A 24,345-nucleotide genomic window follows, 5' to 3' on the forward strand; every position below is an offset into this window, starting at 1 on the left:
TGTACTCAAGTGTTGTCTTGCTTCTGTTGAGAAGAGGTGGTCTTTTTAAAAGCTGGAGGAGACACAGACCCGCTCCATTGTTCTGTCTTCTGAATGGGGGACTGTCACCAAATTCCCCTTCTGCCAATAGACTAAATAAGGAGGGCAGGCCAGCACAGATTAAGTTTCCTCCACAGTCATTATGTATTGCCTAAATTGAACTGTTATTTTACTTCTTCTTTCTTCCTGTTTAGGCTTTATTCTCTCCAGGCATGTTTGACAGATTTCTCCATTTATTTATTTTAAACATTTAAAGGCAAGAAAACACAAACTACCGACAAACAAACAGACTGTTAATGTTCAGTGAAAAAGTAAGGGAATGTTGTTTACATTCTGAAAAGGGAATGTTTTGACATTCCCATTAGGGAATGGCACTCCAGATTTTTGCTCTGACCACAGTGTGGTTTGTATACATGACATAGATTTCTAAGGAGTGGCTTATGTAGTAGCTAATCATTCACTATGTAAAGGTGGTTTGTAATCTCTTTAAATGTTTATGAATGTTTATGGCTCCTGGGCTATTTATTTTCTTCAAAGCAAAAATGTGGCTAGCAAGAATTCACAAAATTGAGTATGTCTAGCCTTTTTTCGTGGATTATAAGAGGTGTAATGACATTTAAATTGTACTGCCTACAATAAAGTGGTCTCTTAATAGCAAAGTTTGTAGATACAGCAAAATTAAAGATTGTATGAGTTTGTCCGCTTTATTCATGTGCTATTATTAAAAAAACAACAAAAAAGGACATGCACCAGACTACATTCGTTAGAGGTTCTGAATGTCAGTTACGATTCATTTTCAGTTAATTGGCCAGCCCTAGGATTTAACATGAGGAGCAGTCATTTCTTTCCTGTGGCTCTAAATAAACTAATAAACAGGCAGAGTGTGAAGTAATGCTGTTGTTTTTGTTCTTCATAAAGCGCCACAATTATGCTCACTGTTTATTTGTTTTAACAAAATCCAAAGATTGAGCCTCTCATGATAACAGTAGGAGAGAACCCTGGTTTAAGAATTTAATAAAAGTGCTCGAGCCCCGTTACAAGTTTCCTTGTTATTATGAAGTTAATAAAGGTGCAGCTATACAAAATGCCCATCCTCTTTATTTTTTCCACCAACCGTACCAGAACATACTGAAACTGCACCTAACCGTGGGGTTTATTCCGAGGTGTGAACCGAACCATGAATTTTCTGTACCGTTACACCCCTAACGAGCAGTATTTGCGGGTATGATGTGTCTACACTGTTGTCTTGTGCCTGGCTGTGCCACACTGTTCACTCATCAGTGTCAAGTTAATTAACGTTTGTGTGCTACCAGCACCTAAATTCAGCAGTATTTAGTGATCAGGCATGTGGTCTAGCTCAGGTCACATTCAATTCTCAAGGTGATGTGAACTGCACAAGTCTAGTGTGACCTTAGCTTTAGGCTGCACTAGGGCTGCACAATATATCTTCTAAACATTGTCATCACAATGTGCACATGTGCAATAGTCACATTACAGAATGCTCACTGTCCCAAATTACACTGAACTCATCATGCTACATTTACATTTATAGAATTTAGCTGATGCTTTTATCTAGAGCACATGTGTCAAACACAAGGCCCGCGGGCCAAATGTGGCCCGCCACGTCCTTTTATGTGGCCCGCGAGAGCTTGTAAAATCTTAGTGTCCATAATAAATAGGTCAGAAGCATTCTTTGACCAAAAACTACATTTCCCACAATGCTTGTCGATTGTATTACCCGCGAGGTTACGGCTTACTGCCACTAGGAGAGATATTTACTGCCATTTAGGAGAGATATAAGTTATGTGTAAATATTTATAAGACAATAGCTGACAAAATATGTTTTAATGACGTTAATAAACATCACTGTGACAGCGCTAGTCGCAGTTTCACCACAGCAAAGGACGAAGACGTGAATCACTTATCTAACCAGCCTTTACTGATTTCTGCCCCCAATAACCGTTTCAATAACCTCCAATAGCCTTTAATAGTCTTCAGTAGCCCAACAGTCTAACCTTGCCGCCGTGGTGTGTCCACTAAACTCCGTAGTTATAAACACCATGAGGTTAGCAGCGCGCTAACTGACCTGTTTATAATGTAATCCGAGCAGTGACTCCGTGATGGCTGCTTTAAACTGCTACTGTTAGCTGCTTGGGCTGAAAGATGAACTGTATTATCCGGTTAGTGGGGTTAAAAATCTTTATTTCATACACGGAAGAACTTAAAAATGTTAAAAACGCTCCAGACTGGCTCAGCTGAGCCCTGTAGCCCGTGGCTGGGCTGTAGCTCTGACTCAGTAAAGACTGCGGGCTTGTGCAGCTGCAGCTCCGACTAGTGGTTGTATGAGGAACTGCTAAATCTGAGGAAATGCTAAATCTGTCATGTTCTTAACAGCTCACAATTTTTTATTTTATATTTATTAAGCCTTATTTCAGTATCAAACGTTTTGATCAAAGTTAATATAACTTGTATTTTATGTCATTTCTATTCACTTGAATAGTTTGGTTCTTGATTGATGGAGTTTTTGGATTTCATAACATGACAAATTAAAAGGATTTATGTTAATAGAGCAACAAGCTAACATTTTTTCCATGCAACTGTAATATTTGATTGAATAAATAATATATTGAGAGTTACTTAACATTAAATAGTAATTACATTCATTTTATATTACATCTGGTTACATTTTCTTACATTTATAAGTTACATCTGGCCCTCAGAGGACAGCCAATATGCCAATGTGGCCCTCGGCCAAAATGAGTTTGACACCCCTGATCTAGAGCAACTTACAAGGTTGTTCCCATTACAGAGTCGTGCCCAAGGACTCCTATGGTGTAGCCCAGCATAGTCACCCAGACCGGGAATTGAACCCCAGTCTCCCACATGATTTGATAGCTAACAAATAGGTGGTGGTGTTATCCACTGTGCCACACCAACCACAATACAACTTGCTACTACTTGCTGTTTCTTATTTTCCAATATGTATCTATCAGAGGCAGATTATACCTGACCATATTCATTCATCACAATATCAATATCACAATATATATTTCAGCAGAACTAAATATTGCAATGTCAGTTTTTTTCCCCCAAGTGCAGCCCTAGGTTGCACTTGCATGAGATTAATTTGTGTTTTGGCATGTTTTTTGCTACTGCAGTATTATATTAATGGAAAAGTTGTCCTCTTGCTGTGCGTGAGTTTTTGTCCCCATTGAATGGCTGCTCAGATTCTGTATTGGCTGTGATGTAACGTATCGATTGGAGTTGATTGCCTTCCAGGGTGGCATCAGCACTGAATGTAAGACATTTGGTGAGTTTGAGAGGTCTGTTGTGATAAGGCAGATTGTCAGTAGTGCTGGATTTAATAAAATTTCCAGCTTAATCTCTTCAGAATTTAGTATCTGTCACAGCCTGATGCTTAAAGCCTCAGAGGAACAGCCACCCTCATTTTAACAATAGGTGTGTTGGTTGGTGAGGCACACACTTCTGTGTAGAGGAAGCAGTGGTGACAGAGCAGACTAGAGCAGAGCGGAGCAAACCGGAGCTGGTCACATTAGCCTGTCAAAGAGGAAGAAGAGGGGAAGGCTTGTGTTTTCACTTCTCTGTCCAGGTCACTCTCACTTATAATACAAGTTTTTCCTGTAACAAACGCAATGGTCTCTGCAGTTTGAGAGGAAAGATGATTCTACATGTACGTAGGATTCTACATGGTCATTAGAGTCCACAGCCAAAGCATATTGATTCTTTTTCAGTCAATAACCCCTGGGGTGGCAGGACAAATATAGCTATGCATCATTGGGAAAGGGCAGTAAAGGTGAAAGTCACCAGGCAGTGTTTTTTTTTTTTTTTATCTTTTAGTTGGAGACTGTAAAAGGAAGCAGACACAGCATAGTGTTTCTCAGTGTTCATTACATGGAGTTGAATTGTAGTTGAGCTGTCAGACAACTGTTATTGTTTATGTGATGTGGTGTTTGGTCGCATTAGCTGTTTTATGTTATCATAAAATGACCATTATGATCTGATAAGTTGAAAGCCAGCCAGCAAACATATAGCATTTATAAGCTTATTTATTCTTCAAATGGGTGTGTTGGGATTTTCTCTATCACAGCAGTTCTGGGGTTAAACTGGATCACAATCATTTTGGGTATCCAGTGGAAAAATCCTCATTGTTTCTGGTCCTTTAGGCTGCAGTGTAAACTCAGTGAGACACTGAGATGCTTGGTGTGCAAGATAACAACAAATATAAAATAGAACAACATAGAACTATAAAATAGAAAAAGTAAAACATATGTAATACATACTTTTTATATGACCAAAATGTTTTAGACTAAAACTAGACCAAAATGTGACTAAAACGAATAATATCCGATAGACTAAAATGTAACTAAAACTATTATACATTTTAGTCAAAAGACTAAGACTAAACTGTATCAAAATCACCTGTCAAAATGAACACTGTGATATACTATTGTATTTTGCTTTATGTAGTTGCCTGTGGACCTGTGTGGATATATAATGACTCTTTAAAATTCATTTAAAAGCTGTCTGAGCACCTTGTACCCAAGAGATCTGTCCACAAGGCTCTGAGCCTGCTAGTGATTTTGGCCGTAACTCCCTTACTCTGTCACTTATGAGTAAAAAGAAAGTTTTAAGTGTAACAGAAAGAGATTTGATTTATATCGTGATATATATCAATATCGGCTGATATTGAAAACTATATCGTGATAAGATTTTTTTCCAAATCGCCCAGCCCTACCTGGGTGTAATGCCAACATTTACTGTTCATTCCCACACTGAGCTCAGATTAAGCTAAATTTGGGCATCATTTTGCATCCATCTATTGGTGATTTATTTATTTTTTGAATGGCACTTAATCTTAATCCCCTGTACCCTCTTTTTATTCTAAAAGGACTGTCCATTTGAAATTAATTTGGTATTAAAAACAGTTCCAAATGCAGATGCTCCCTGTATGACCTAACTAATAGAGAATAACAAACCCAATCTCTCACTGTCTCTTTTATCCCTAAATCCAATGCTTTTTTTGTTATTTACTTTGTATATTATTCAGTGAAATTGCTATGCATCATGTGTGTGACTTCCCTGTCACCTGCTATCCTTTACAGCAGTTTCTTTTTGCATTTTACCTTTGAAATGCAAACTCAAACAACATGCAGAAGAGAACATTTCATGATGGCTGAGGATTGTAGAATAAAACCATGGAAAGACCTTCATTTGCGTTAGTGCATAATTCAGAAGCCTGTAGAAAAGAGGCTACATGTAATCCTCCAAGCATAACACAATTTGACTGTATTCTTTTACTGTCAGATACTTTCAGTACATTTACATAGTCTGGTGAGGGAGTGCAATGTGAGTGAAGGTCTATTCTTCACACCTGCATTTCAGCAGGAAAATATCTGAAAATTTCCATCTTTTATTGAAATCCTGCTCTTTGTTCGTTTCTTATTTTGATATAGGGTGGTTTCTTTGTAGGTTCTCTTGTTGCTTCTTGTCACACAATTCTTGGTGTGAATAAGGCAAGTGGTTAACACCCATTAGAGACAGTCCTGGAGGCAGCCACAACCCTAAATTGCCTAGAGTGCCTCTGTGGCAAGGAAATAGCCTAAAACAGCAGTAATCCCTTAAAAAACAAAGAGCTGTTTCCACCTCACTTGCCCTAAGAAAGTAGGCTATGTCTCTGTGGAGGGGTGGGGGGTGAGTCACGTCTTGAGCAATCCTTGCAGACTTGTATTTGCTTGCTTTGACCTGTCCAAAGCATTAAGGTCAGTGTGAAACAGAGTGTGCAGGATGTTCACAACACTCTTAACCTGCTGAAAATAGAGGTGGAAGAGAAAATGTGCTGCACTTAGTGGAACACTGGTGCATGTCAAGAAGGGGAAAAACATTATCCTCAGCTGAGCCCCACATAAGCGGCTGCCATTTAGCTAACATATGGCAAGATTATATGTTTCTGTGAATGCTCTTTGATTGTGAGGAGCCAAATATGACTTAATACAATAACTAAATATAACAACAGGTCACTGTTATTGTAGTTTTGGCGGCAGGTGAGTTTCAAACCAGTCTTTGTTTTGGGTCATGTTTATCTTTGAGTGGTTGTGCAACTCAATTAAAGGTAAATATAGGGTAGGCTGGCCTTCAAAAACAAACAGTCTTATTCCAGCTAATCTCCAAAATTGCATTAACAACATTGTCAATTCAAAGAATTATGGAAAGAAAACATATCTTCCAACAAATTGGGAAAAAAGAACCAGAAATCATGGATAACAGAATCTACTCCAGGGTTTTTTATATATATATATATATATATATATATATATATATATATATATATATATATATATATATATATATATATATATATATACACACATCATTCAAAGGATTTACATTGATACATGTGTAAAAATTAAAAGTTAAAATAGAAATACTTAAAAAAAAAATAAGTAAGTAAAAAAATAATAATATTATTATTTAAGTAATATAAGTATTGCCTGGCTAAAGACTTACTCAAATCTTGTGCCTTAATAAGAAGAAATCATATTCTTTCAGGGACAGAATTTTCTATATTACAGACAGTTACAGGTCAATATTGCCAAATCTATGTTGATCATTGGGGCTTGTAATGTAAACATAATCAAGTGTAATGTTGAAAGAAACTGCATCAGAAACAAAACAAGCAAATTTTACTACTCTATGTTTAAGTATGGGCTTGACTAGCTGACCTGTATTCAGAGAACTGAGCAATACTACTGAGTCTGCTGGGTTTCTATTCTTTAAAGTAGCATTTTAAATATTTCCTGTAGCTCACTGGAGTGTGGAGATTTTAGAACTGAAGTAATGTGCTCTGTTTGCTTGATTTTGGTTAAAACCCTTGCAGCTGTGTTTTGAATCAGCAGGGGCTGTTTAATTCTCTTTCTAGGAAGTCTGGTTAAATCAGTGTTGCTATAATCAATCTGGCTGGAGATAAAAGCATGAGTGAGTTTGTCTGGATCATGTAAGGACATTAAACCTTTGATTCTGTCAGTTTTGATTAAAGGGTGTTTTGATATCTGTGGTGAAGGCGAGATCAGAGTATTTAAACACTGAGATTTTGGAATGGGTCTTTAATGAGTAGAGCCCTGGATTTAAGATGTACAGAGATATTGAGTCATTCTACTATAATTAAAGCAACTTACTTAATGTGCAGTTAATAGTGGCTGATAGTATTGGAGTGTCATTTATTTTCCAGTATCAACCTAGTAATTAATATTTGCCCCAGAATGTTCCTATTGGTAGCATGTATTATCATTTAGCAGGCATCTAGCTCTAGTATCAGTAAATACCCTTTAGTTGTGTTTCAACAATAGCATATACCCTCTTCTCATCTATTACAGGATAAATTTAGTTGTTCTGTTGTCAGTAAAGGTTTTGTGCAAGAGAAGCTACAATATTCCCAAATGTATCCATCAAGTATTTTCTAACCTTTTTGCTTCTCACATATAAATGTCATTTCTGTCCCTTTTTAAAAGAACCTAAGAGCACAGACTAGACCTTTATAACCTTGTAACTGCTAGTGGGTGTTTATAAGGCGGACCACATCATTGGAGGCAGGCAGCACAAGACAGGACCTTTGCTGAATTTTTAGCATGAAGGAGGGATTTCATACTTTCCCCATGCGGCAGACCTAAAATAACCAGTGGTCTCCACTCTTGGCTATAAATGATCTCAGAATATACTTTCGTACACATTAGAAGTTGACCTTCTGTAGTCTCATGCTGTATTTTTCCACTAATGCTTTATATGGTATTGTGATACGATGTTAATGCCTTTAGCCTTACTTTAACTCTTTTAACAGTTCTTTTTCTATACTACAACACTGATATACACAATATGGACGTACTGGGAGACCTTCTTGTTCATTGTTTTTTGTAAAATCAAGGGTATTGACAAGAGATTATTCTGCTTTTAATGGAGTAACTGTCTACTGATTAGGGAAGGTTTTCTACTAGATTTTGTAGCATCTCTGTAAGGATTTATTTGCAGTCAGACAAGAAAATTAGTGAGGTCAGGATGTTGATTGATCACCACAGCTCCTCTCAAAACTTAGAAAAATATGTTATTTGGATAATTTTGATGTTCTGTGAAATATATCTCAATATTAAAAATAAAGGAAGTTTCACCAGATAAGGAACAATAAAGTAGCATTTGTTAGAAGGGGTTGGACATTTGGACAATTAGTGTACTATTAATGCCTTTAAGGTTGGCTAAGTTTCTTTAAAGAAGAACTTGAACCTGATTTCCACCCTCAGCTCAAATTTGGAAAAAAAAAAAAAAGTAGTTTGTGAGGGGCACTGGGTGATGTATGGGTTTAGGAGTGGGCAGAAGGGAGAGCTGATTGGTAGAGCAGTCTTCCTCCGATAGTGGTGAGACACAGATGGTTGGATGTCACCAGGAAGGCGGTTGTATTGTTTGATTGATTTGTACATTGTGATTCGTCAGTGTACCAAAGTACACAAACACATCATCCTTGCCTATAGCACAGTGAAACCTGTGAATGCACTGTAAAGGCAGAAATGACCCCAATAAAAGCTGTTTTTAAAGATTGGGAAAGGTGTATACAAATTTTAAGGGTTCATGGTTTAGTGTCCCTTTAATGTCCTTTCTTATACACTTTAGCACTGATTATACCGTAATGCTAGCCTGTAGGAGTACTAAAAGCTGTGTCCTTGGTATATGTTATTGTGTTGTTTCAAGGTCACTCCCTGTAACTCTTTGATTCTTTAACTCACTTGTTAACTAACCTTGACTTTTATGGGCCTTATTGTCTCATGATTGTGAGTCAGAAATGCACAGAACCATGAGCATGACGTTTTCTGCACACTCCACTGAAGGGTTTTGCATGTACATGCCGAATGGAAAAAATGATTGCTACAACATGGTGTAGGACATCTCGTCAGATTAGCCTACAGTTCTCCACCAGTATTGCCAGCAGCATTAAACTAGGTCAGCTGGCCAGTCTGCAAATCTGGTGTGAGAAGTGGGTTTTAATCCCCTCTTACGATGGACATCAGCTGGAGCCAGCGAGCTGCAAGGGTTGGGGTCAAAAGGTCTATGTCTCGGCCTCTGACTGGAGGTTGGCTGTGTTGCAGATGCCTCCTCATCTGTCCTTTAGAATGAGCAAGTGTTGGATTTGTGCCCTGTCTCCTTCTTAATGGAGATTTGATGAGAATTATTTGAGAGGGTTAAGATATGTTGCTGCAGTGGATGTGGCTGGAAGCATGGTGGCAGCTGGTTGTGTTTGAATGTTGGCTAGACATGTTGAGGCCTGTAGGGACTGCTGTAGCTCGTCCCACATAGAGATGGCACATTCTGAAATCACTTTACAGTAATTTACAATGTAATTTATAAATTGTAATATATTGACAATATAGTCCAATATTTTTTTATTCTAAGGATGATCTTTGATGCTGGAATCTAAACTGTATTTGAAACTTTAAAACTTATGAAAATAAGTTTTTAAATCATGTGGCAACATACATGTCCTGAAGAAAAAGTTTTGTTGATCAGCTTAAATGGTTCCTTCTACCTGTCTACCTGTCTGTTGCTACATGGCTAAAATGGTATTCAGGTCATTTTTTGTAATGTTGCTGAGATGGCTATGATGTGCAAGGTGGTTACTATGGAGTTGGTACGTGGTTGCCATTGTGTTGCTAGGTGCTTTCTGAGTTATCCCAGGGAGTTACTTTGATTCTGGCAATTCTGGCTTTTTCGTGGTGAAGTATATATTTTTGCTTTAGTGTTGTTAAGCAGATACTATAGTATCGTGAAGCAGTTGCTATGGTACCCCATGTGGTGCGTTTGATTTTCAGTGTTACTTGTCTATTTGTATCATCAGCAAAAATCTGTTGCTACACAGAAACTTTCAATGCCTATATCAAAAAGTGTGATTTATAAACAAATAATAAAATCTGGAGCTCTAGATGTGTTAATATTTCTAAAACTTTATAAAAAATAATATTAATATGTAAAAGTGCAGTCATACCGAGTGCAGCCACATTAAGCTCTAGTGCATAATAAGCCTGAGAATTTAAAGTGTTATGCAGTTTTGTGGAAAAAATCCAGTGAGATATAAGACTATATTAAAGATATTATATACACACTTGACTGTATTTTCATGTGATTATTTTTATGATCAGCAGTGCCCTCTATTATTAAATAATTTAATGATTTTTAAAGAAATTTGACAGATTCCCTGAGTTTGTCAGCAATGATCCAAGTGGCTGCCACTCGTGACACAGTCTCAGTGTGCTCATTGTTAAAAAGTAACTGATTAAAGATGTCAGCTGCCAGGATAGAGTTCTGTTTTCCACAAGATTTTTTGCATGAGAGTTACTTGCAGTTAAACACACATAGATAAGTTTATTTACAAGGTTATTTTTGAAGTTGTCAGTGTGGTCACAGCCTTTCAGTCAAAATATAAACAATTCCAGCACCCATTAAAAGTCCATGGGCTTTATAGCCTAGTATTGGAACAGAACTTTTACAAAAAAACACATTACACACTCTTGCTGTAATCAGGGTAGATGCTAATATGGCAGTATGATGTTGGAACTGTAATGTGAGGTCTGGTTAATAGATTAACAGCTTTTGGCATCCTTTCAGTTTTGCTTTTTATGTAATCCTCTCCCTTTGTTTGCAGTTTTCTGATGTACTGTTAAACTAGAAAGCAGAAACACAGCTAACATGCATGACCGACAGAGTTGGATAGTACTTTTTTAGCATCTCCTGCATTCTTTTTAAAACTGACAAATGATCAAATAGAAAATTAATTTGCTTACATTAGCACATTCTAATTTTACCCTGTGCACACTTTTATATCAATCTTCAATAACTGTTAAACTGCCTGTCTGACAAACTGCTGTGAATCAGGAAAGAGAAGCTGGTTAGCATTAGCTTAGCAAGTAACATAATAACATTCTGTTTACCACAAAGCTTGCTCAAGACTTACTGACTGAAATTGAACTTAAAATCATGTAGCTGTGAATGACTCCGCTTGAGTGACTGACGGACTATAAAATATATTGTCTCTGTATGTCACTCGATAAGCTCACCTTTGCTTATGTAACTAACTCAGCTACAAGTGTATATAGTATTAGACAGTTTAGTGCAGCTGCTGTTTACTAACTGACATGTCCACAAGTACTAAAAACGTTTGTCGAAGAGTGTGATGTTGAGCCACTGGTGTTGCGAGTTACAGAAAGGTGAAATGCAACATTTTATTTGTGCTATGGTTCATTGAAGGCCAGCTAGAATTGCATTAATTAGATAAGAAGCTATACACAACAGCACAGGGAGTGTTTTTCAGCTGATGATCAAATCACTCATGTTTAGAAAATAAAGCCTCATATCTAAAAGTACAAAGTCAAGTGAATGGAGTGTTAGCACATTTGTCACTGTGTTACTAGCTTTGCTTGCTCTCTCTTTTAATAAATTTAGCATGTTTCTTAAAGTGCAACTATGGTGAACCTGTTTATTTATTTGGTGAGCTCTGACAGTGCCCCCACCCTGTGGCCATCTTAAGTGCACATGAATTAATAAGCTATTTTGTATCTGTAACCCTCACATACTAGACTTGCTGGATTATTGTTCTCTGACCTTGTTCATGAATCACTCAATCTAACAAATTATGGTAAATCTTCTTCCGCATGATTTGTAAATGAGTAGCAATAGTTTGAGATGCTAAATCTACGTCTAAATTAGGCACGAGTACATTTCTATAAAAAATTACATCAGTCCCGCCTTTTCTTATGATCGGTTCTACCATAGTCTGCCAACAAACTTGTTGACATTTGCACACTGGTAAAAGTGCCATATACTGTAAACGTGCTTATGAAAAGCGATCAGCTCCATTATCTAGGGTACGTCACATCAGGGACATGTACAGAGCATGGACAGAAAAACCTCTTTATGTAACAAGATTTTTTTTCCCACTCTCTTCCCACGTGGTGTATTTGTTTCGTCTGGTCAGGGTGTTTCTTCACCTCCCTGCTGCTCACAGCCATTTAATCTTCCCAGCAGATGAGCAGCCAGATGCTGGGCCAATCCAGTCCTCGTAATTCCACTTTGTCCCACCCTCCAGCTGTGTTGTTGGTCTGCGATTGGTCCTGAGAGTTGCCAATTCATGGCTGTTGCAAGCAGTGGGGGTTTGTTGCAGCGTCAGAGAGAGAGAGAGAGAGAGAGAGAGCAAGGGAAAAACAGAGAGGGGTTTTGTAACACTGCACCTGAAAGACTTGGAGGCTCCCACACCCCTCCTCAGACCCTCACTGCAGCAGAAAGGCTATTTATAGCGCTCTTCCAAGAGCAGAAATGACGTTTGGAATAACCTGACTCACATGCACAACACTGTGTCCACTAAGCAGGCTCAGAAAAATTCGACTAGTATCACATTAACTGAAGATGATGAAACTGAATATGTCTAATGAGCATATTTTCACACAGCAAATTATTTCCCAATCCAATTTCTGCTTCTATCTGGCATTTATTAATAGTATTATGTGATTTGTCCTGCATTTTTATCTAATGTTTTTGCTGCATTCTAGCTCTGTGTAGAGCTGGGCAGTAAGACACAATTTATTATAATGTGATTTAGAAATGTGACAAATATTATACACCTCTGAGGTTATTGTGGATTACATCAGTTTACAGCAGTACTTAAACACAGTCCAACTGCACATTTAATTACAGAAAGTGTGATTATTCCTGGTTAAGAAAAAACATTTTATTTAAATAACTATAGTATTTTTAGTGTTTTTAGAATCTGTCACTACTAATTTGTTTGTATGAAAATATGATACATTCTGTGTATCATAATGATTTCTTTAAATATAATTATACAGTATTTTCATCATATCACTAAGCCCTAATTGATAGTTCTTTGTGACTTCTACAGCCTTTTTGTCCAATATTTATGCTGCACTTTAACTCTTGGGAATGAGCAGGAAAACAAACATACAGATACTCCTTTATTGACTCAGTAAAACCGTGTTTCTAAACGGTTCTGCAAAGATAAGGAAGATAAATTAGCACAAGGAAATACAGGCTGTTGTGTGTTTTCAAACCGGTGTTTTATGGTGTCAAGACTTATGGAACGATCTGTCCCTCTGTTCTTCTACAGACTGTCAGGCTGGCAGGCGGGATGAAGGAAGAGAACTTGTTCCGTAGGCGCTTCTCATTGTGTCCAACAGCTACCTCTCCGCCTAAGATTGACCCGCGCCTGCTCACTCGTAACCTGTCTTACGGAGGGGACAATGAGCTGTACCCGCTCAGCCCAGGTATCCACCACTGCTGGCCTCAATTAGAGATCACATCACTTTAATGCAGATTCATTGCTAAATGTTTACCATTGTAGTTATTTACACTCCCTCTTATTACCAAATGTCACACTGTTTTAAAGAGGTATGCTATTCATGCTGATTTTTTTTTTATTAACCATTTCTATCAGTTGTTTATCTCAGCCATTTAAAGATTTACTGGATACTATGTATTCTTTTTTTGAAAACAAGACTGATATTTGAGTATCTGATTTTGAGTATCTGTCAATACAGATGCATAACATTAATGTCGTTTGACATCTTGCAGGACTCTTGTTGGTGTAGCTCGGTGGGCTTGCATACCAAAGAGTCACACTAGGTCACACTACACGTGTGTATATGTATATATATATAATCAGATATTGTTTAAATATAGAAGAACCTTCTGCAAGAAACAATATTATTCAAAATTATTTTGCAACATTGCTATTGGTCCATTCAAGAAGGAGAACAGTATAAATTTATATCTCAATTTCTTACTCCACGTCTGTGGATACTTGAAACTGAAATGTTTGTGCGTGTGGGTGGGTGTGTGTGTACGTGCATGTATATGTTCCTCAGGTGAGTCGGAGAGGAACGGATTGCCCCTGCTGAAAGATGAAGTCAGCCCAGCCCAGTCTCCTGGCAGTGCTGTGAGTCACCATCCGTTTTTACCATTAGATCACATCTGCAGTACATCCAATTTGCATGTCTGAGAATGTTTCCGACCACTCACTCCATGCTGTTATTTATTACTCGCCAGAGTTTATTGTATGTCGTTGAAGGACGATGATTGTATAAATAAATAGTCATCATTGTATTCCTCCTATCTAATCAGTCTAACTAGATTAGTGGCAATCTGTCTGTCTTATACCCAGTCTCTCCCAAAAGGCCATCCTAATACCAATACTGTATAAAATACCATGTACAAACACGAAATATACATACATATATATTAGGAATGGAAAGCTATTGCAGTATTTATACACGTCATTTTCGTAAGTGCAGAGCAAAAATAGGTTACAGCATTGAGGCTGTTATTCTGGACGCTGCTCCCAGCGTCCTCTAGTTACGAAGCTAATTTTGGGCCAAGGAGGCAGCCATCCTCCACGTCTTGCTTTCTGAGCTTCAGCTGACATCCACAGCTGACTGCACGGAACTGCTGAATTTAGCTGCCTGCTATTGTGGTCAGTTTCAAAAGGGAAATGCTGTATTTAAAGATGGCTTGAGTTACAGTTTAACATGTAATCATTGGGCTGCTGGTCTAAACATAGAGGTAAGTGGTAGTGGTAGGTTTGAAGCTGGCCTGTGGAATCAGTTGCATGTAATTCTATTTCTTTCTTGTGCAGTCTGTCTTTATCTCTGTTCATCGCTTGCTCACTCTTCCTTTCTATGTCTTTATTTTTCTGGTTTAGTCAGAATCAAAGATGTTCATAGGTCTGGACAAGGACAGCTCCTCGCCCACTGAAAAGCTGGCCAGGAAGGAGTCTCTAAAGGTAGGATGTATTTCCTGCCAGCACTCTGCTTACCATTACATAAAAAAATAAGGCAACACACACTTTATCATAATTCTCACTGAAGCATGCATTCACTCATAACACACAGGTTTCAAATACAACATTTTGTGTTTATAAGCTTAATACTGTGCCTGTGGCTCCCCCTAGTGGTCGAATAACAAATATTTCTGGCTGTATATTTGTCTGAATATTTAAATATCTCTGCAGGTTCAGAAAAAGAACTATCGTCAGGAGAAGAAGAGGGCAGCCAAAGAGTTATTCAGCGCTCTCAAGGATCCCAGTGTGGTCATAATGTCAAACTGGTTAAAGGTAATTTAACACATTTGTTTTATTGAGAACTAAACACAGTAATTGTATTTTTGTGTTCCTATAAAATAGCTAAATAAATGCTTGACATCACATTTAATTCACAATATCTTTTTGATGTGAATAAATGTTAGTATTATGGCTCAGTATAAGTCAGAAGACTTTGGGTGCAACTGTCCAGCTGTACAGTTTATGTAGATATAGTAAACCAAAATAGTGTATAATAGAGTATAGGGCTTTTATATAATTTGATTTTTGTTTTTAAATAATTTAATCCATTAGAATAAATAAATTAAGAAATATCCCTCTTTTTTGTCATTGACTTGTTTCCTTATCAGATCCGGGGAACGTTAAAGAGTTGGACAAAGCTATGGTGTGCACTAAGGCCTGGGGTCCTCCTGATCTATAAAACTCAGAGCTCAGAGCACTGGGTGGGCACAATCCTTCTTAACGCCTGCAAGCTGATTGAAAGGCCTTCAAAGAAAGATGGCTTTTGCTTTAAACTCTACCACCCATTAGATAAATCCATCTGGGCCATGAAGGTGAGAAACAGATCTGTCTCTTTTCTTAATAATAATCAACCTGTTCTTTGTTTTAATACTTGCCACTGTTGCATGGTGGATTTAAAGAAAGCAGTCCTGCAGAATGGCCATATAAAATAGTTTATCCTGCATGACATATTAAATGTGACACTTTGATTCTGTTGGTTTGCTAATTGGAGAATTGTTTAATTAATTGGTTGATTAATAATCCCAGGGTCCTAAAGGAGAGACAGTTGGCTCTATCACACAGCCTCTTCCTAGTAATTACCTGATCTTTAGAGCTGCATCTGAGTCTGATGGTGAGTTTCCATGTTTATATGTGTATTTTATATAATATAAAATTTTAAATATATTTTGAATTAACCAGTCAAAACAGACAGGACAGAGTTGTAATAGCAGCATCTAGATTTCTGACTGTGAAACTAGATATGTTTTGCTATAATAGAAGCTGCACCTCCTTTCTGAAACCTTGTTGCTAATTAGTTTTTTTTAATGCATCATTTTTACAACCATTTATTTCTCCTTTATATCTTGTCATTTTTAGTCTACTAAAAGGTTGACTTTCACCATAATGAGTCTCTGTATATTGCATCCCTAAAGCACTAAGATGAAACGTAGCTGCACAGCAATAGATAATTGCTGTTTTGAGTGTCATGTAGGAGAGTCAGCATTTTGCGTGTATGTTTTTGCAGGCCGCTGCTGGATGGATGCATTGGAACTAGCCCTCAGCTGCTCTAGTCTGTATAAGCTGACCACAAAGACCTGCAGGGATGGAGACCTGAGCAGCTCCTCTGAATCCTCTCATATACTCCAGCTACTGCAGTCCACTGCCCTCAGTGACCATGAACTGCTACAGTGAGTGTTACTTTAGCACTGGCCAGAACACACAGTTCAGTGTGTCAGCTTTTCTGTCTGTGTGTGGATCAATAGTCTATTTTTAGATATAAATTAAGCTAAGCTTGACTTTATCAGTAGAACTCTCTTTTTATTAGATGACTGGGCTTAAAGGTATGGTTTCAAAAAGTGAAATTTACCTAATTTTTCCACTTACTCCTGATTAGTCAGTCAGTTATATTGCATAGTTTAGTGCTGGAACCATTTTAAGTCAGTAGTTATCTGTTCTGTCCCTGTTAAAATACATAAACAAAGGAACAAATTAACATAGTTTCAGGTGCATAGTTTTCAGATAGCTAAATGCTAGGTGATGCCAAGCACAATGCTGTGTTGATTTTCCAATATCATTCCATGAGATCATTTTTGTAATGTAAAATTTGTAAAACTTTTTTTGTCAAACAGGTTTAAAAAAAAAAAAAAAAGAAATGTAGTCTAGCATCAGATTCTACAAGGTTTCCCCAACCCTAAGCCACACAGTAAAGTTTTGCTAAATTAATTCACTAAAACTGAATGGAGCTCTAAACCTTCAGCTAATATGGTAGGCAGTTGTTTAGCTGTCATTGCAACAGGTTTTTTTAGACCTTGAAATTAACTGACCTTGAGTTTTAAGATGTTTGTTTAAATCATTCAGATGGTGGACTGTTGCTTGATGTGTGGCTTTAACAAAGACACAGAGGTGGTTTCAGAAATGTTTTGAGGATGTATTTATGAATAAAATTTTAGGTGACTTCCTATAATTGTTAGCAACTTTAGCCTCATAGCTCAAGTTTAAAACTTTATAAGTGAAATTCGTACTCCAGGCATGTTTTGGCTGATCGATTACATCAGAACTAACTTATATTATATCAGTGTAATTTCTTAAATAATTTCTTTAACCTTGTTTTAAAAGACTTATGACAAAGAGTTCATCCCATTGTAGCCTTTGACCCATTAACATTTGCTTTCTTTTTCAACACTCTGATGAAATATCTGTCTGGAAATGATGCTTCTTTGGCTTGATGCCACAGTTTTGCTACTATTTCCTATTTCTCTGGTTTTGACAAGATTTCTTAATTCATTACTGATCTCTGCTGCTATAACCTATTTTAGTGTGGCTTGTGGTTGTGCCTAATTACATTTATATAGAGTTGTTTTCAGTGCTTTAGTGCTTATGCTGACAATGCCTGTGTTTAAAGACTATAAAGACAATATTGACTCATTTATTTAATTATGTGTCTGCATTGTTTCATTTTCACAGTGAGGCCAGAAAAGCAATTGTAATTGTATACAGTGGATGCGTAGTGTTCACAGCTTAGGCTCATACAGGTTGTCTCTGTACAGCAACAAAGCAGAACAGCTGATATTTTGGGAGGCTTGTTGTTATATAATGCTTTTTATGCTGCCATCATTAAAAATGGCATCCCAAAAAATAAAAAGCATTCCTTTACAATAATATAAGTAACAAGTAAGGAAATATTTTCTCTTTGGCAATGTAGACTTCTGTTGAGTGTTTTTAGGTCTGTTTATAATATTAAAATTTTTATCTGCAGTTTGTGTGAAGAAGTACACTTCTACACCAGTAATGGAAGTCAGTATTGGTATTTAATTAAAACATTCTCTTATGTTGCTAGTGTGTTGAACTCTCTAGTGTTCCCAACAAGAAAAAACATTGGCTCTTAAACTCTTAAAAATGTTTGGGACAACTGTAGTCTGTGGTAAAAATCACAACACACAGCACAAATAAAAAAAATACAATTAAAGATTCAACACCATGTTAACTTTAGGTAGATGTAGTGACTCAGAATGTGTGACCCAAAAGTTGAGTATTAAGTGTATGTATTAAAATGTTTTTCTTATGACTTATGTTTTTTACTATTATTAAATAGATTTATTACAAGAGACACTTGGTGTTATTTTATTTACACATTTGTGCAGTATGCTATTGCTTCCCTGGGTTAATTTAATCCTGTTTAGCCCAGCAGTGGCAGCTTTATGGACTGGGGTAAAACTTACAACCCAGTCATCAATAACCCAGTGTAACCACTGAGCCATCACTGCTTATGAAAATTATTCTGTTTGCATATGTCAGAGCGCAGCTTTAGTCAGTCATGCTGTGGCACCCCAGAAGCTGGTATTGAGATTAAACCCTTGTGAACTGTAACCCTACACACTAACCATTAAGTAACTACTGTCGTTACAGGAAATGTACAAAGCCCTGTATATTTCCATTTTCTGTTTCCCCAGGCAAGCAGCTTTCACATATATATTATGTTATATATTTAGATAGACAAATTAAAGAGTACTCAAAGTCTCTAAGTTAAAGAGGATATGGTGTCTTTGTGTGTTTCTAATGGGGACAGTGTGCCATAAGCCAGTGATATCCTCCAGTTGGCAGCTATTTCTTAAACTCCACCCTCTTTCCTACCCCTCCCCAAATACCCTGTGGTCATTTCAGCGCTTACACAGCCTCCCTGCCCCTCCCAGCCAATCAGTTCTGCCCTACCAAGTCATATGACAGGCAGAGGAGCAGGAAGAGGCAAGCAGAATATGAACCCAATACCACCCCATGAGAGCCATCATTACACAAACACATACACACTTAGTTAGCATACGAGGCTGTGGAGCAGGAAAAACAGCTTTCGGGAAGCAGCTGGCAGATCTTTTAGGTTGTACAACTGCTTATTAAGGAGGGAAAGCATAGCTGTGTATTGACTGCAAACAGACAGTGGTCTATTTTCGTTTTTGTGGTCCTTGATCTATCTAAGTAGCAGCTTTTGCCTGCAAGGTAAGGAAAGACGTCTGATTGCTTCTTTCGACGATAAGTCTCATGGGGTGTTTGTGATTTGTGTGTCAATCCTCTCTCTCTCGTTCTCTCCCTCCATGTCTTTCTGTGTGGGTGCTTGGTGTTAAGTGGACTCTCAAGGCCCTTCTGAGATTAGATTGAATTGCTTGTCTCGATAGATGGAAGGGGGTGTTTTTCCTTCCACGCTTATAGCTTACACCAGTGCAGCTCCCAGGCGGAAATTGGCTGTTTTTCACACCTATGAGACATGTACCGTACTGTTGCTGGGTAAAACAATGTATAAAACACGTGACTGTACTTTAAAAATAAATAAAGGAACAGTGTCATTAGTTGTGACTGTAGTAATGATAGGGTTGGGTTTTTTCCCCCTTAAGCTCTGTATGAGCACAGGTGGGACACAGTCTTCTTGACCTGACTGGTGGCCATGACATTGACATACTTCATAAAAGAGAGGGAAGACAGAGTTCTCCAGGCAAGCAGTCTGGACAGGCTTTATGTTTTATGAATGTACTAAGAGCTCTGTGACCTGTTGAAACTAAAGTAGGATTACTGCACTCAAGTCTTTTTGCATACATAGAAAAAATACTAAAACATAGCCATTAATTTTGATATTTTGATACACTTTGTACTGTTTAGCCTGTGTACTGGGCGTGTATTGGGGTAATTAACTATTTGAATTACCTGTAATTTTAAGACTAGGTCATGTGATACTTCCTGTTGTCTGTTTGGCAGGCTGAATGACTCAATGCTGGAAAATAACCATATGGAGAATGACGGCCTCTCTGACAAATCTGAGAGAGAGGCCCATGACGACTCAGATAATGCAGCCAATGAAAACGGGGGACGATTAACTGAAGAGAGTGATATGGACCAATCAGATGACCTTTCACCTTGCCTCCAGGCAACGTCCTACGTAGAACAGGGTCTTGAAGAGATGGGAGAGGTGAGAACAGAATATTGATTACTTATTAACAGCAGACTAAATAGTTGTTGATATGTACTGAAAGGGAAAAAAGTCCTCAGTAGCTGATTTAACATGATAATTGATTATTTTAAAGCAGACATTATCACAAGGTTTTTGCACAGGGAAAAATCTCTAGCTGTTCCTTTATTTCATGCTCTTTCTCAATAATACAGGTTACATTTCATATTTATAGTTAGTGAATTTTATGCTGTAAAATTACAGCATAAAGCTTGAGAATTATTTAGAGAAACAGAACCTAAAAAAGCCTTGAAATAGCCAATTATGCAGCTAATCCCATTTTCATGCTGGTTGATTCCTGATCTGCAATTGTCTGGAATCTTTTCTTCTATTGTGTTTTTAAAAAATGCTGGGTTAAAAATGTTTTTGGTAACTACATTCTGATCTTAGACAGATAGATCTTAGACAGGACACAAGCTGGGTTGAGTCATTTACCATTGTGTTAAGTTGTTACAGTAAACCAACTTTGGAATCTCATTGCAACCACTTTCAGCAATGTTGCATCCCCACAGTAACTGTATTGGTATTCTGTACCAAAGCTTGCTCATTCAAAACAATGAACTTCCCAGTTTTAATATTTATGAAGAATGAATTATTCTATTCCTCCTGACACAGATGCCACATCGGAAGGGAAAAAAAAAGATTGGAACTTGCTGTGCTAGTGCTAGATCCAGTTTTTCTATATTTAGGTTAGTTTATCTTGCCTGTCATACTTTGTGAATTGAATCTGACAACTGAAAGTTCACAGAACTGCTGTGATATTTAAGGGGTTACGGAAGAATTTAAAATACATTGGCAAATAAACCTTTTTTTTTTAGCTTAATAGTAGTAAAAGCTAGAATCTGTTTAAATGTCAGGTAAAAATGTCTGGCTTAATCCAGCACTTTTCCGATGTGAATGTGATCATGAGTATGTGGGTAATAAAAGTCTGTGGACAAAGTAGTGAAAGTATGGTGTTTCTGCAGGCTGGCGAGGCATCTCAGGTGGAGACAGTGTCAGAAGAGAATAAAGGGCTAATCTGGACACTTTTGAAGCAGCTTAGGCCTGGCATGGACCTGTCCAAAGTCGTTCTGCCCACCTTCATTTTGGAGCCACGTTCCTTTCTGGACAAACTCTCTGACTATTACTACCACGCCAGCTTATTATCCCAGTGAGTTATTTAGCCTTCTTTTTTTAAAGCTGTGAGCAGTACTACAGTACATCACACCAATACATCATGCTGCATTCTTTTTAAACTAGAAAGTCATATTTTTCTAGTTCTGAGCTCTCACATCAACAGTAGTAAAAGCAGTAGCATTATACAGTTTATTATTCCTTTAATTTTATTCTAGTCTATTCTGTTAGTGTATCATTAAATCAGTCTTTAACACAGTACTGTCCAACCTGTTTATGGACATGTTTTTATGATGTTTAGATGCACAGATACTGCTTAATGTGGGGATTCTTTAAAATGTGTATGAATGTTTGTATGAATGTTTATATATGGAGCAAAAGGCCATTTTCATCTTTTATTGATCTAGTTATTGTAATTGTGTTTAGTATTTAGTATTTTATTTTTATAGTATTTTATTGTGTAGTATTTAGTAGATTTATTATTGAATTATTTTTTTACATATATTTTTGTTGTTGTGGTTATTAGGGCAGTCTTAGAGGAAAGCCCATACTGCAGGATGAAGCAGGTCTTGCGTTGGTACCTGTCAGGCTTTTACAAGAAGCCCAAGGTGAGGTTTTGACAAAGTGGTTCTATGTTCAGAAGAAAAAAAAACATTTAAATGTTGTTTTGGAAATTGTCTCTCTTGTTAGGTTGTCAATTTACTGTACTCATTTTGATATGGTTGCCTTGGGTGGCCTAACAATAATGTGATAGTTGCTTAACAGCTTTGTTCTTGTCCTCCAGAGTGTATTTGTGTGTCATAGTATTAAGAGAGATGTGGAGACAGAACTGGTTGCTCTGGTTTAACAGATTTTTATTATCCAGTTTATATGTCCATTTTGTCCTGGCATTCAATGGGTGGTTGAATAAAACAGCATTTGCTTGTATGCATGTGTTTTCTAGGGGCTGAAGAAGCCATACAACCCAATACTTGGGGAGACATTCCGTTGCTGTTGGCTACATCCTCAGACTGACAGCTGTACCTTTTACTTAGCAGAGCAGGTGAGTGTTTCTCTTATAAGTAGTCTTGCCATCTTCATGGCCTACAGCATGGAGCATGTATAGTTGGCCTAAACATTAATATGCCAAAGGTCATTGGACACAAACTAGTATTGATACTATGAGAAAATGTTTTTTTTTTTGTCTTTTTTTTTTTTAATTGTTTGTAGCTTAGTTACAATAAAGTGCAATGCATTTTGGTCCATATATTTAGCTCATGTAGTAAGCTGCGCTGTTCACTAGAACTTACGAGTGCAGTATGTGAGATAATAGTGCTCTCAAATTCCTTCTTATGAATTGGACTCACAGGAATATTGCCAGCATTCTCAATAGTGCTCTAAAAAATGAATAGGAATCTATTTTATTAACAGTTAATCTCTTATTGCATTTCCTCAAGTAACAATCTTCTTTTATCCCTTCCATGTGCAGGTGTCTCACCATCCCCCTATCTCTGCCTTCTACGTGAGCAATAAGAAGGATGGCTTCTGTATTAGTGGCAGCATCCTGGCCAAATCCAAGTTCTATGGTACATTTTCTCTCGAGTTCTGATGCTTCTTTATGATGTTTAGTAAGTAATAAAGAAAAGCTAAAACCAGGCAAAGAAATTAAAAGATGATATCTTTGCTTTAGGGAACTCTCTGTCAGCTATACTGGATGGAAAAGCCAAACTATTGTTTCTAACTCGTGATGAGGAGTATGTGATTACCATGCCCTACGCTCACTGTAAAGGTAATTATTGTATTAATTGTATTATTGTAATAATTGTATGGACCCCATGTTATACCATTAACAATATATCAACAGTTAAATATTTTAACTTTTTTATTATTATTTTGATTTTAGGAATTCTGTATGGTACCATGACTCTGGAGCTTGGAGGAAAGATCACCATTGAGTGTGAGAAGACAAAGTACTGTGCTGAACTTGAATTTAAATTAAAGGTAGTGAATGTTTCTTTTGTGTATCTCCTGGGTCAGATTAATTAAACTCTCTTTGACATGGAGTGATTGTTCTGTCCTCTTTTCTTTTTCAGCCTTTCCTTGGCAGTTCGTGTAATGTTAATCAGGTTTCTGGAAAGATCCGTGTGGGAGAGGACGTGTTGGCTACAGTAGAAGGACACTGGGTATGATTCTGCAATGCATCTCTTCACATCTCTATGTACAAATGCTAGCAAACTACTGGGAATTTTATAATCATTCATTAATCACAATTGAAAAGGAACAGTTTAATCTAGCAAGTGTCTTTAAACTTATATAAACTGGGCACTGTTTTGAGGCTGTTTTGAGATGTTTTCCCAATAGCTGACAAATAAGTAAAAAAGAAAGCTGTACAACATTAGTTGGCCTGCTAGGAAGCCAAAAGCCACAGCTGTATTATTAGCCACTACATCAGTGGCAATGCATGCAACCAGGATTTCTTCATAGTCGTAGATGGGATTTTCCAGCGGCTGTATGACCTTTTTACTTACTACAGGGTATTGCAGTAAGCAAAGAATTATGGCTGAAAATGTCTGAATGGGACTGAGGGTATAAATGCTGTGGTACAGGGTGAAAAATATAACATTTTATGTCCGATACCAGTAAGAATACTGTAACTTTGAATGTCTGCTTGTATCCATACAGTCTGATATTTTTGCTGTATTTTTCTATCTCTTAAACTAAGCTCTTAATACATTTATCTGGATGCTGTTTGCTTGGTTAACATGGTTCGCTAAATAAAATGAAATAAAATCATGTTCAACATGTGAAACAAATAGAATATTGGCATGCAGTAGGCCTGAATAGA

The 24,345-nt window shown here is 37.3% G+C and overlaps 1 protein-coding gene across 1 annotated transcript in view; it reads left to right on the forward strand.

Annotated features, from left to right (window-relative positions):
• The window catches only part of osbpl5 (oxysterol binding protein-like 5), a 44,031-nt gene that overhangs the window by 13,889 nt on the left and 5,797 nt on the right, over window positions 1-24,345 (forward strand). Inside the window, exons 2-16 of the mRNA XM_007228072.4 lie at window positions 13,211-13,367; window positions 13,968-14,038; window positions 14,801-14,881; window positions 15,110-15,211; window positions 15,547-15,750; window positions 15,965-16,049; window positions 16,443-16,605; window positions 20,159-20,369; window positions 21,374-21,558; window positions 22,048-22,129; window positions 22,465-22,563; window positions 22,990-23,086; window positions 23,191-23,289; window positions 23,404-23,501; window positions 23,594-23,683. Coding sequence (XP_007228134.3) covers window positions 13,232-13,367; window positions 13,968-14,038; window positions 14,801-14,881; window positions 15,110-15,211; window positions 15,547-15,750; window positions 15,965-16,049; window positions 16,443-16,605; window positions 20,159-20,369; window positions 21,374-21,558; window positions 22,048-22,129; window positions 22,465-22,563; window positions 22,990-23,086; window positions 23,191-23,289; window positions 23,404-23,501; window positions 23,594-23,683 — 1,803 coding nt within the window. The 5' untranslated portion in view covers window positions 13,211-13,231. The remainder of the gene's footprint in view (window positions 1-13,210; window positions 13,368-13,967; window positions 14,039-14,800; window positions 14,882-15,109; window positions 15,212-15,546; window positions 15,751-15,964; window positions 16,050-16,442; window positions 16,606-20,158; window positions 20,370-21,373; window positions 21,559-22,047; window positions 22,130-22,464; window positions 22,564-22,989; window positions 23,087-23,190; window positions 23,290-23,403; window positions 23,502-23,593; window positions 23,684-24,345) is intronic.

The sequence above is a fragment of the Astyanax mexicanus genome, chromosome 2 (genome assembly GCF_023375975.1).
Source record: "Astyanax mexicanus isolate ESR-SI-001 chromosome 2, AstMex3_surface, whole genome shotgun sequence".
Lineage (NCBI taxonomy): Eukaryota > Metazoa > Chordata > Actinopteri > Characiformes > Acestrorhamphidae > Astyanax > Astyanax mexicanus.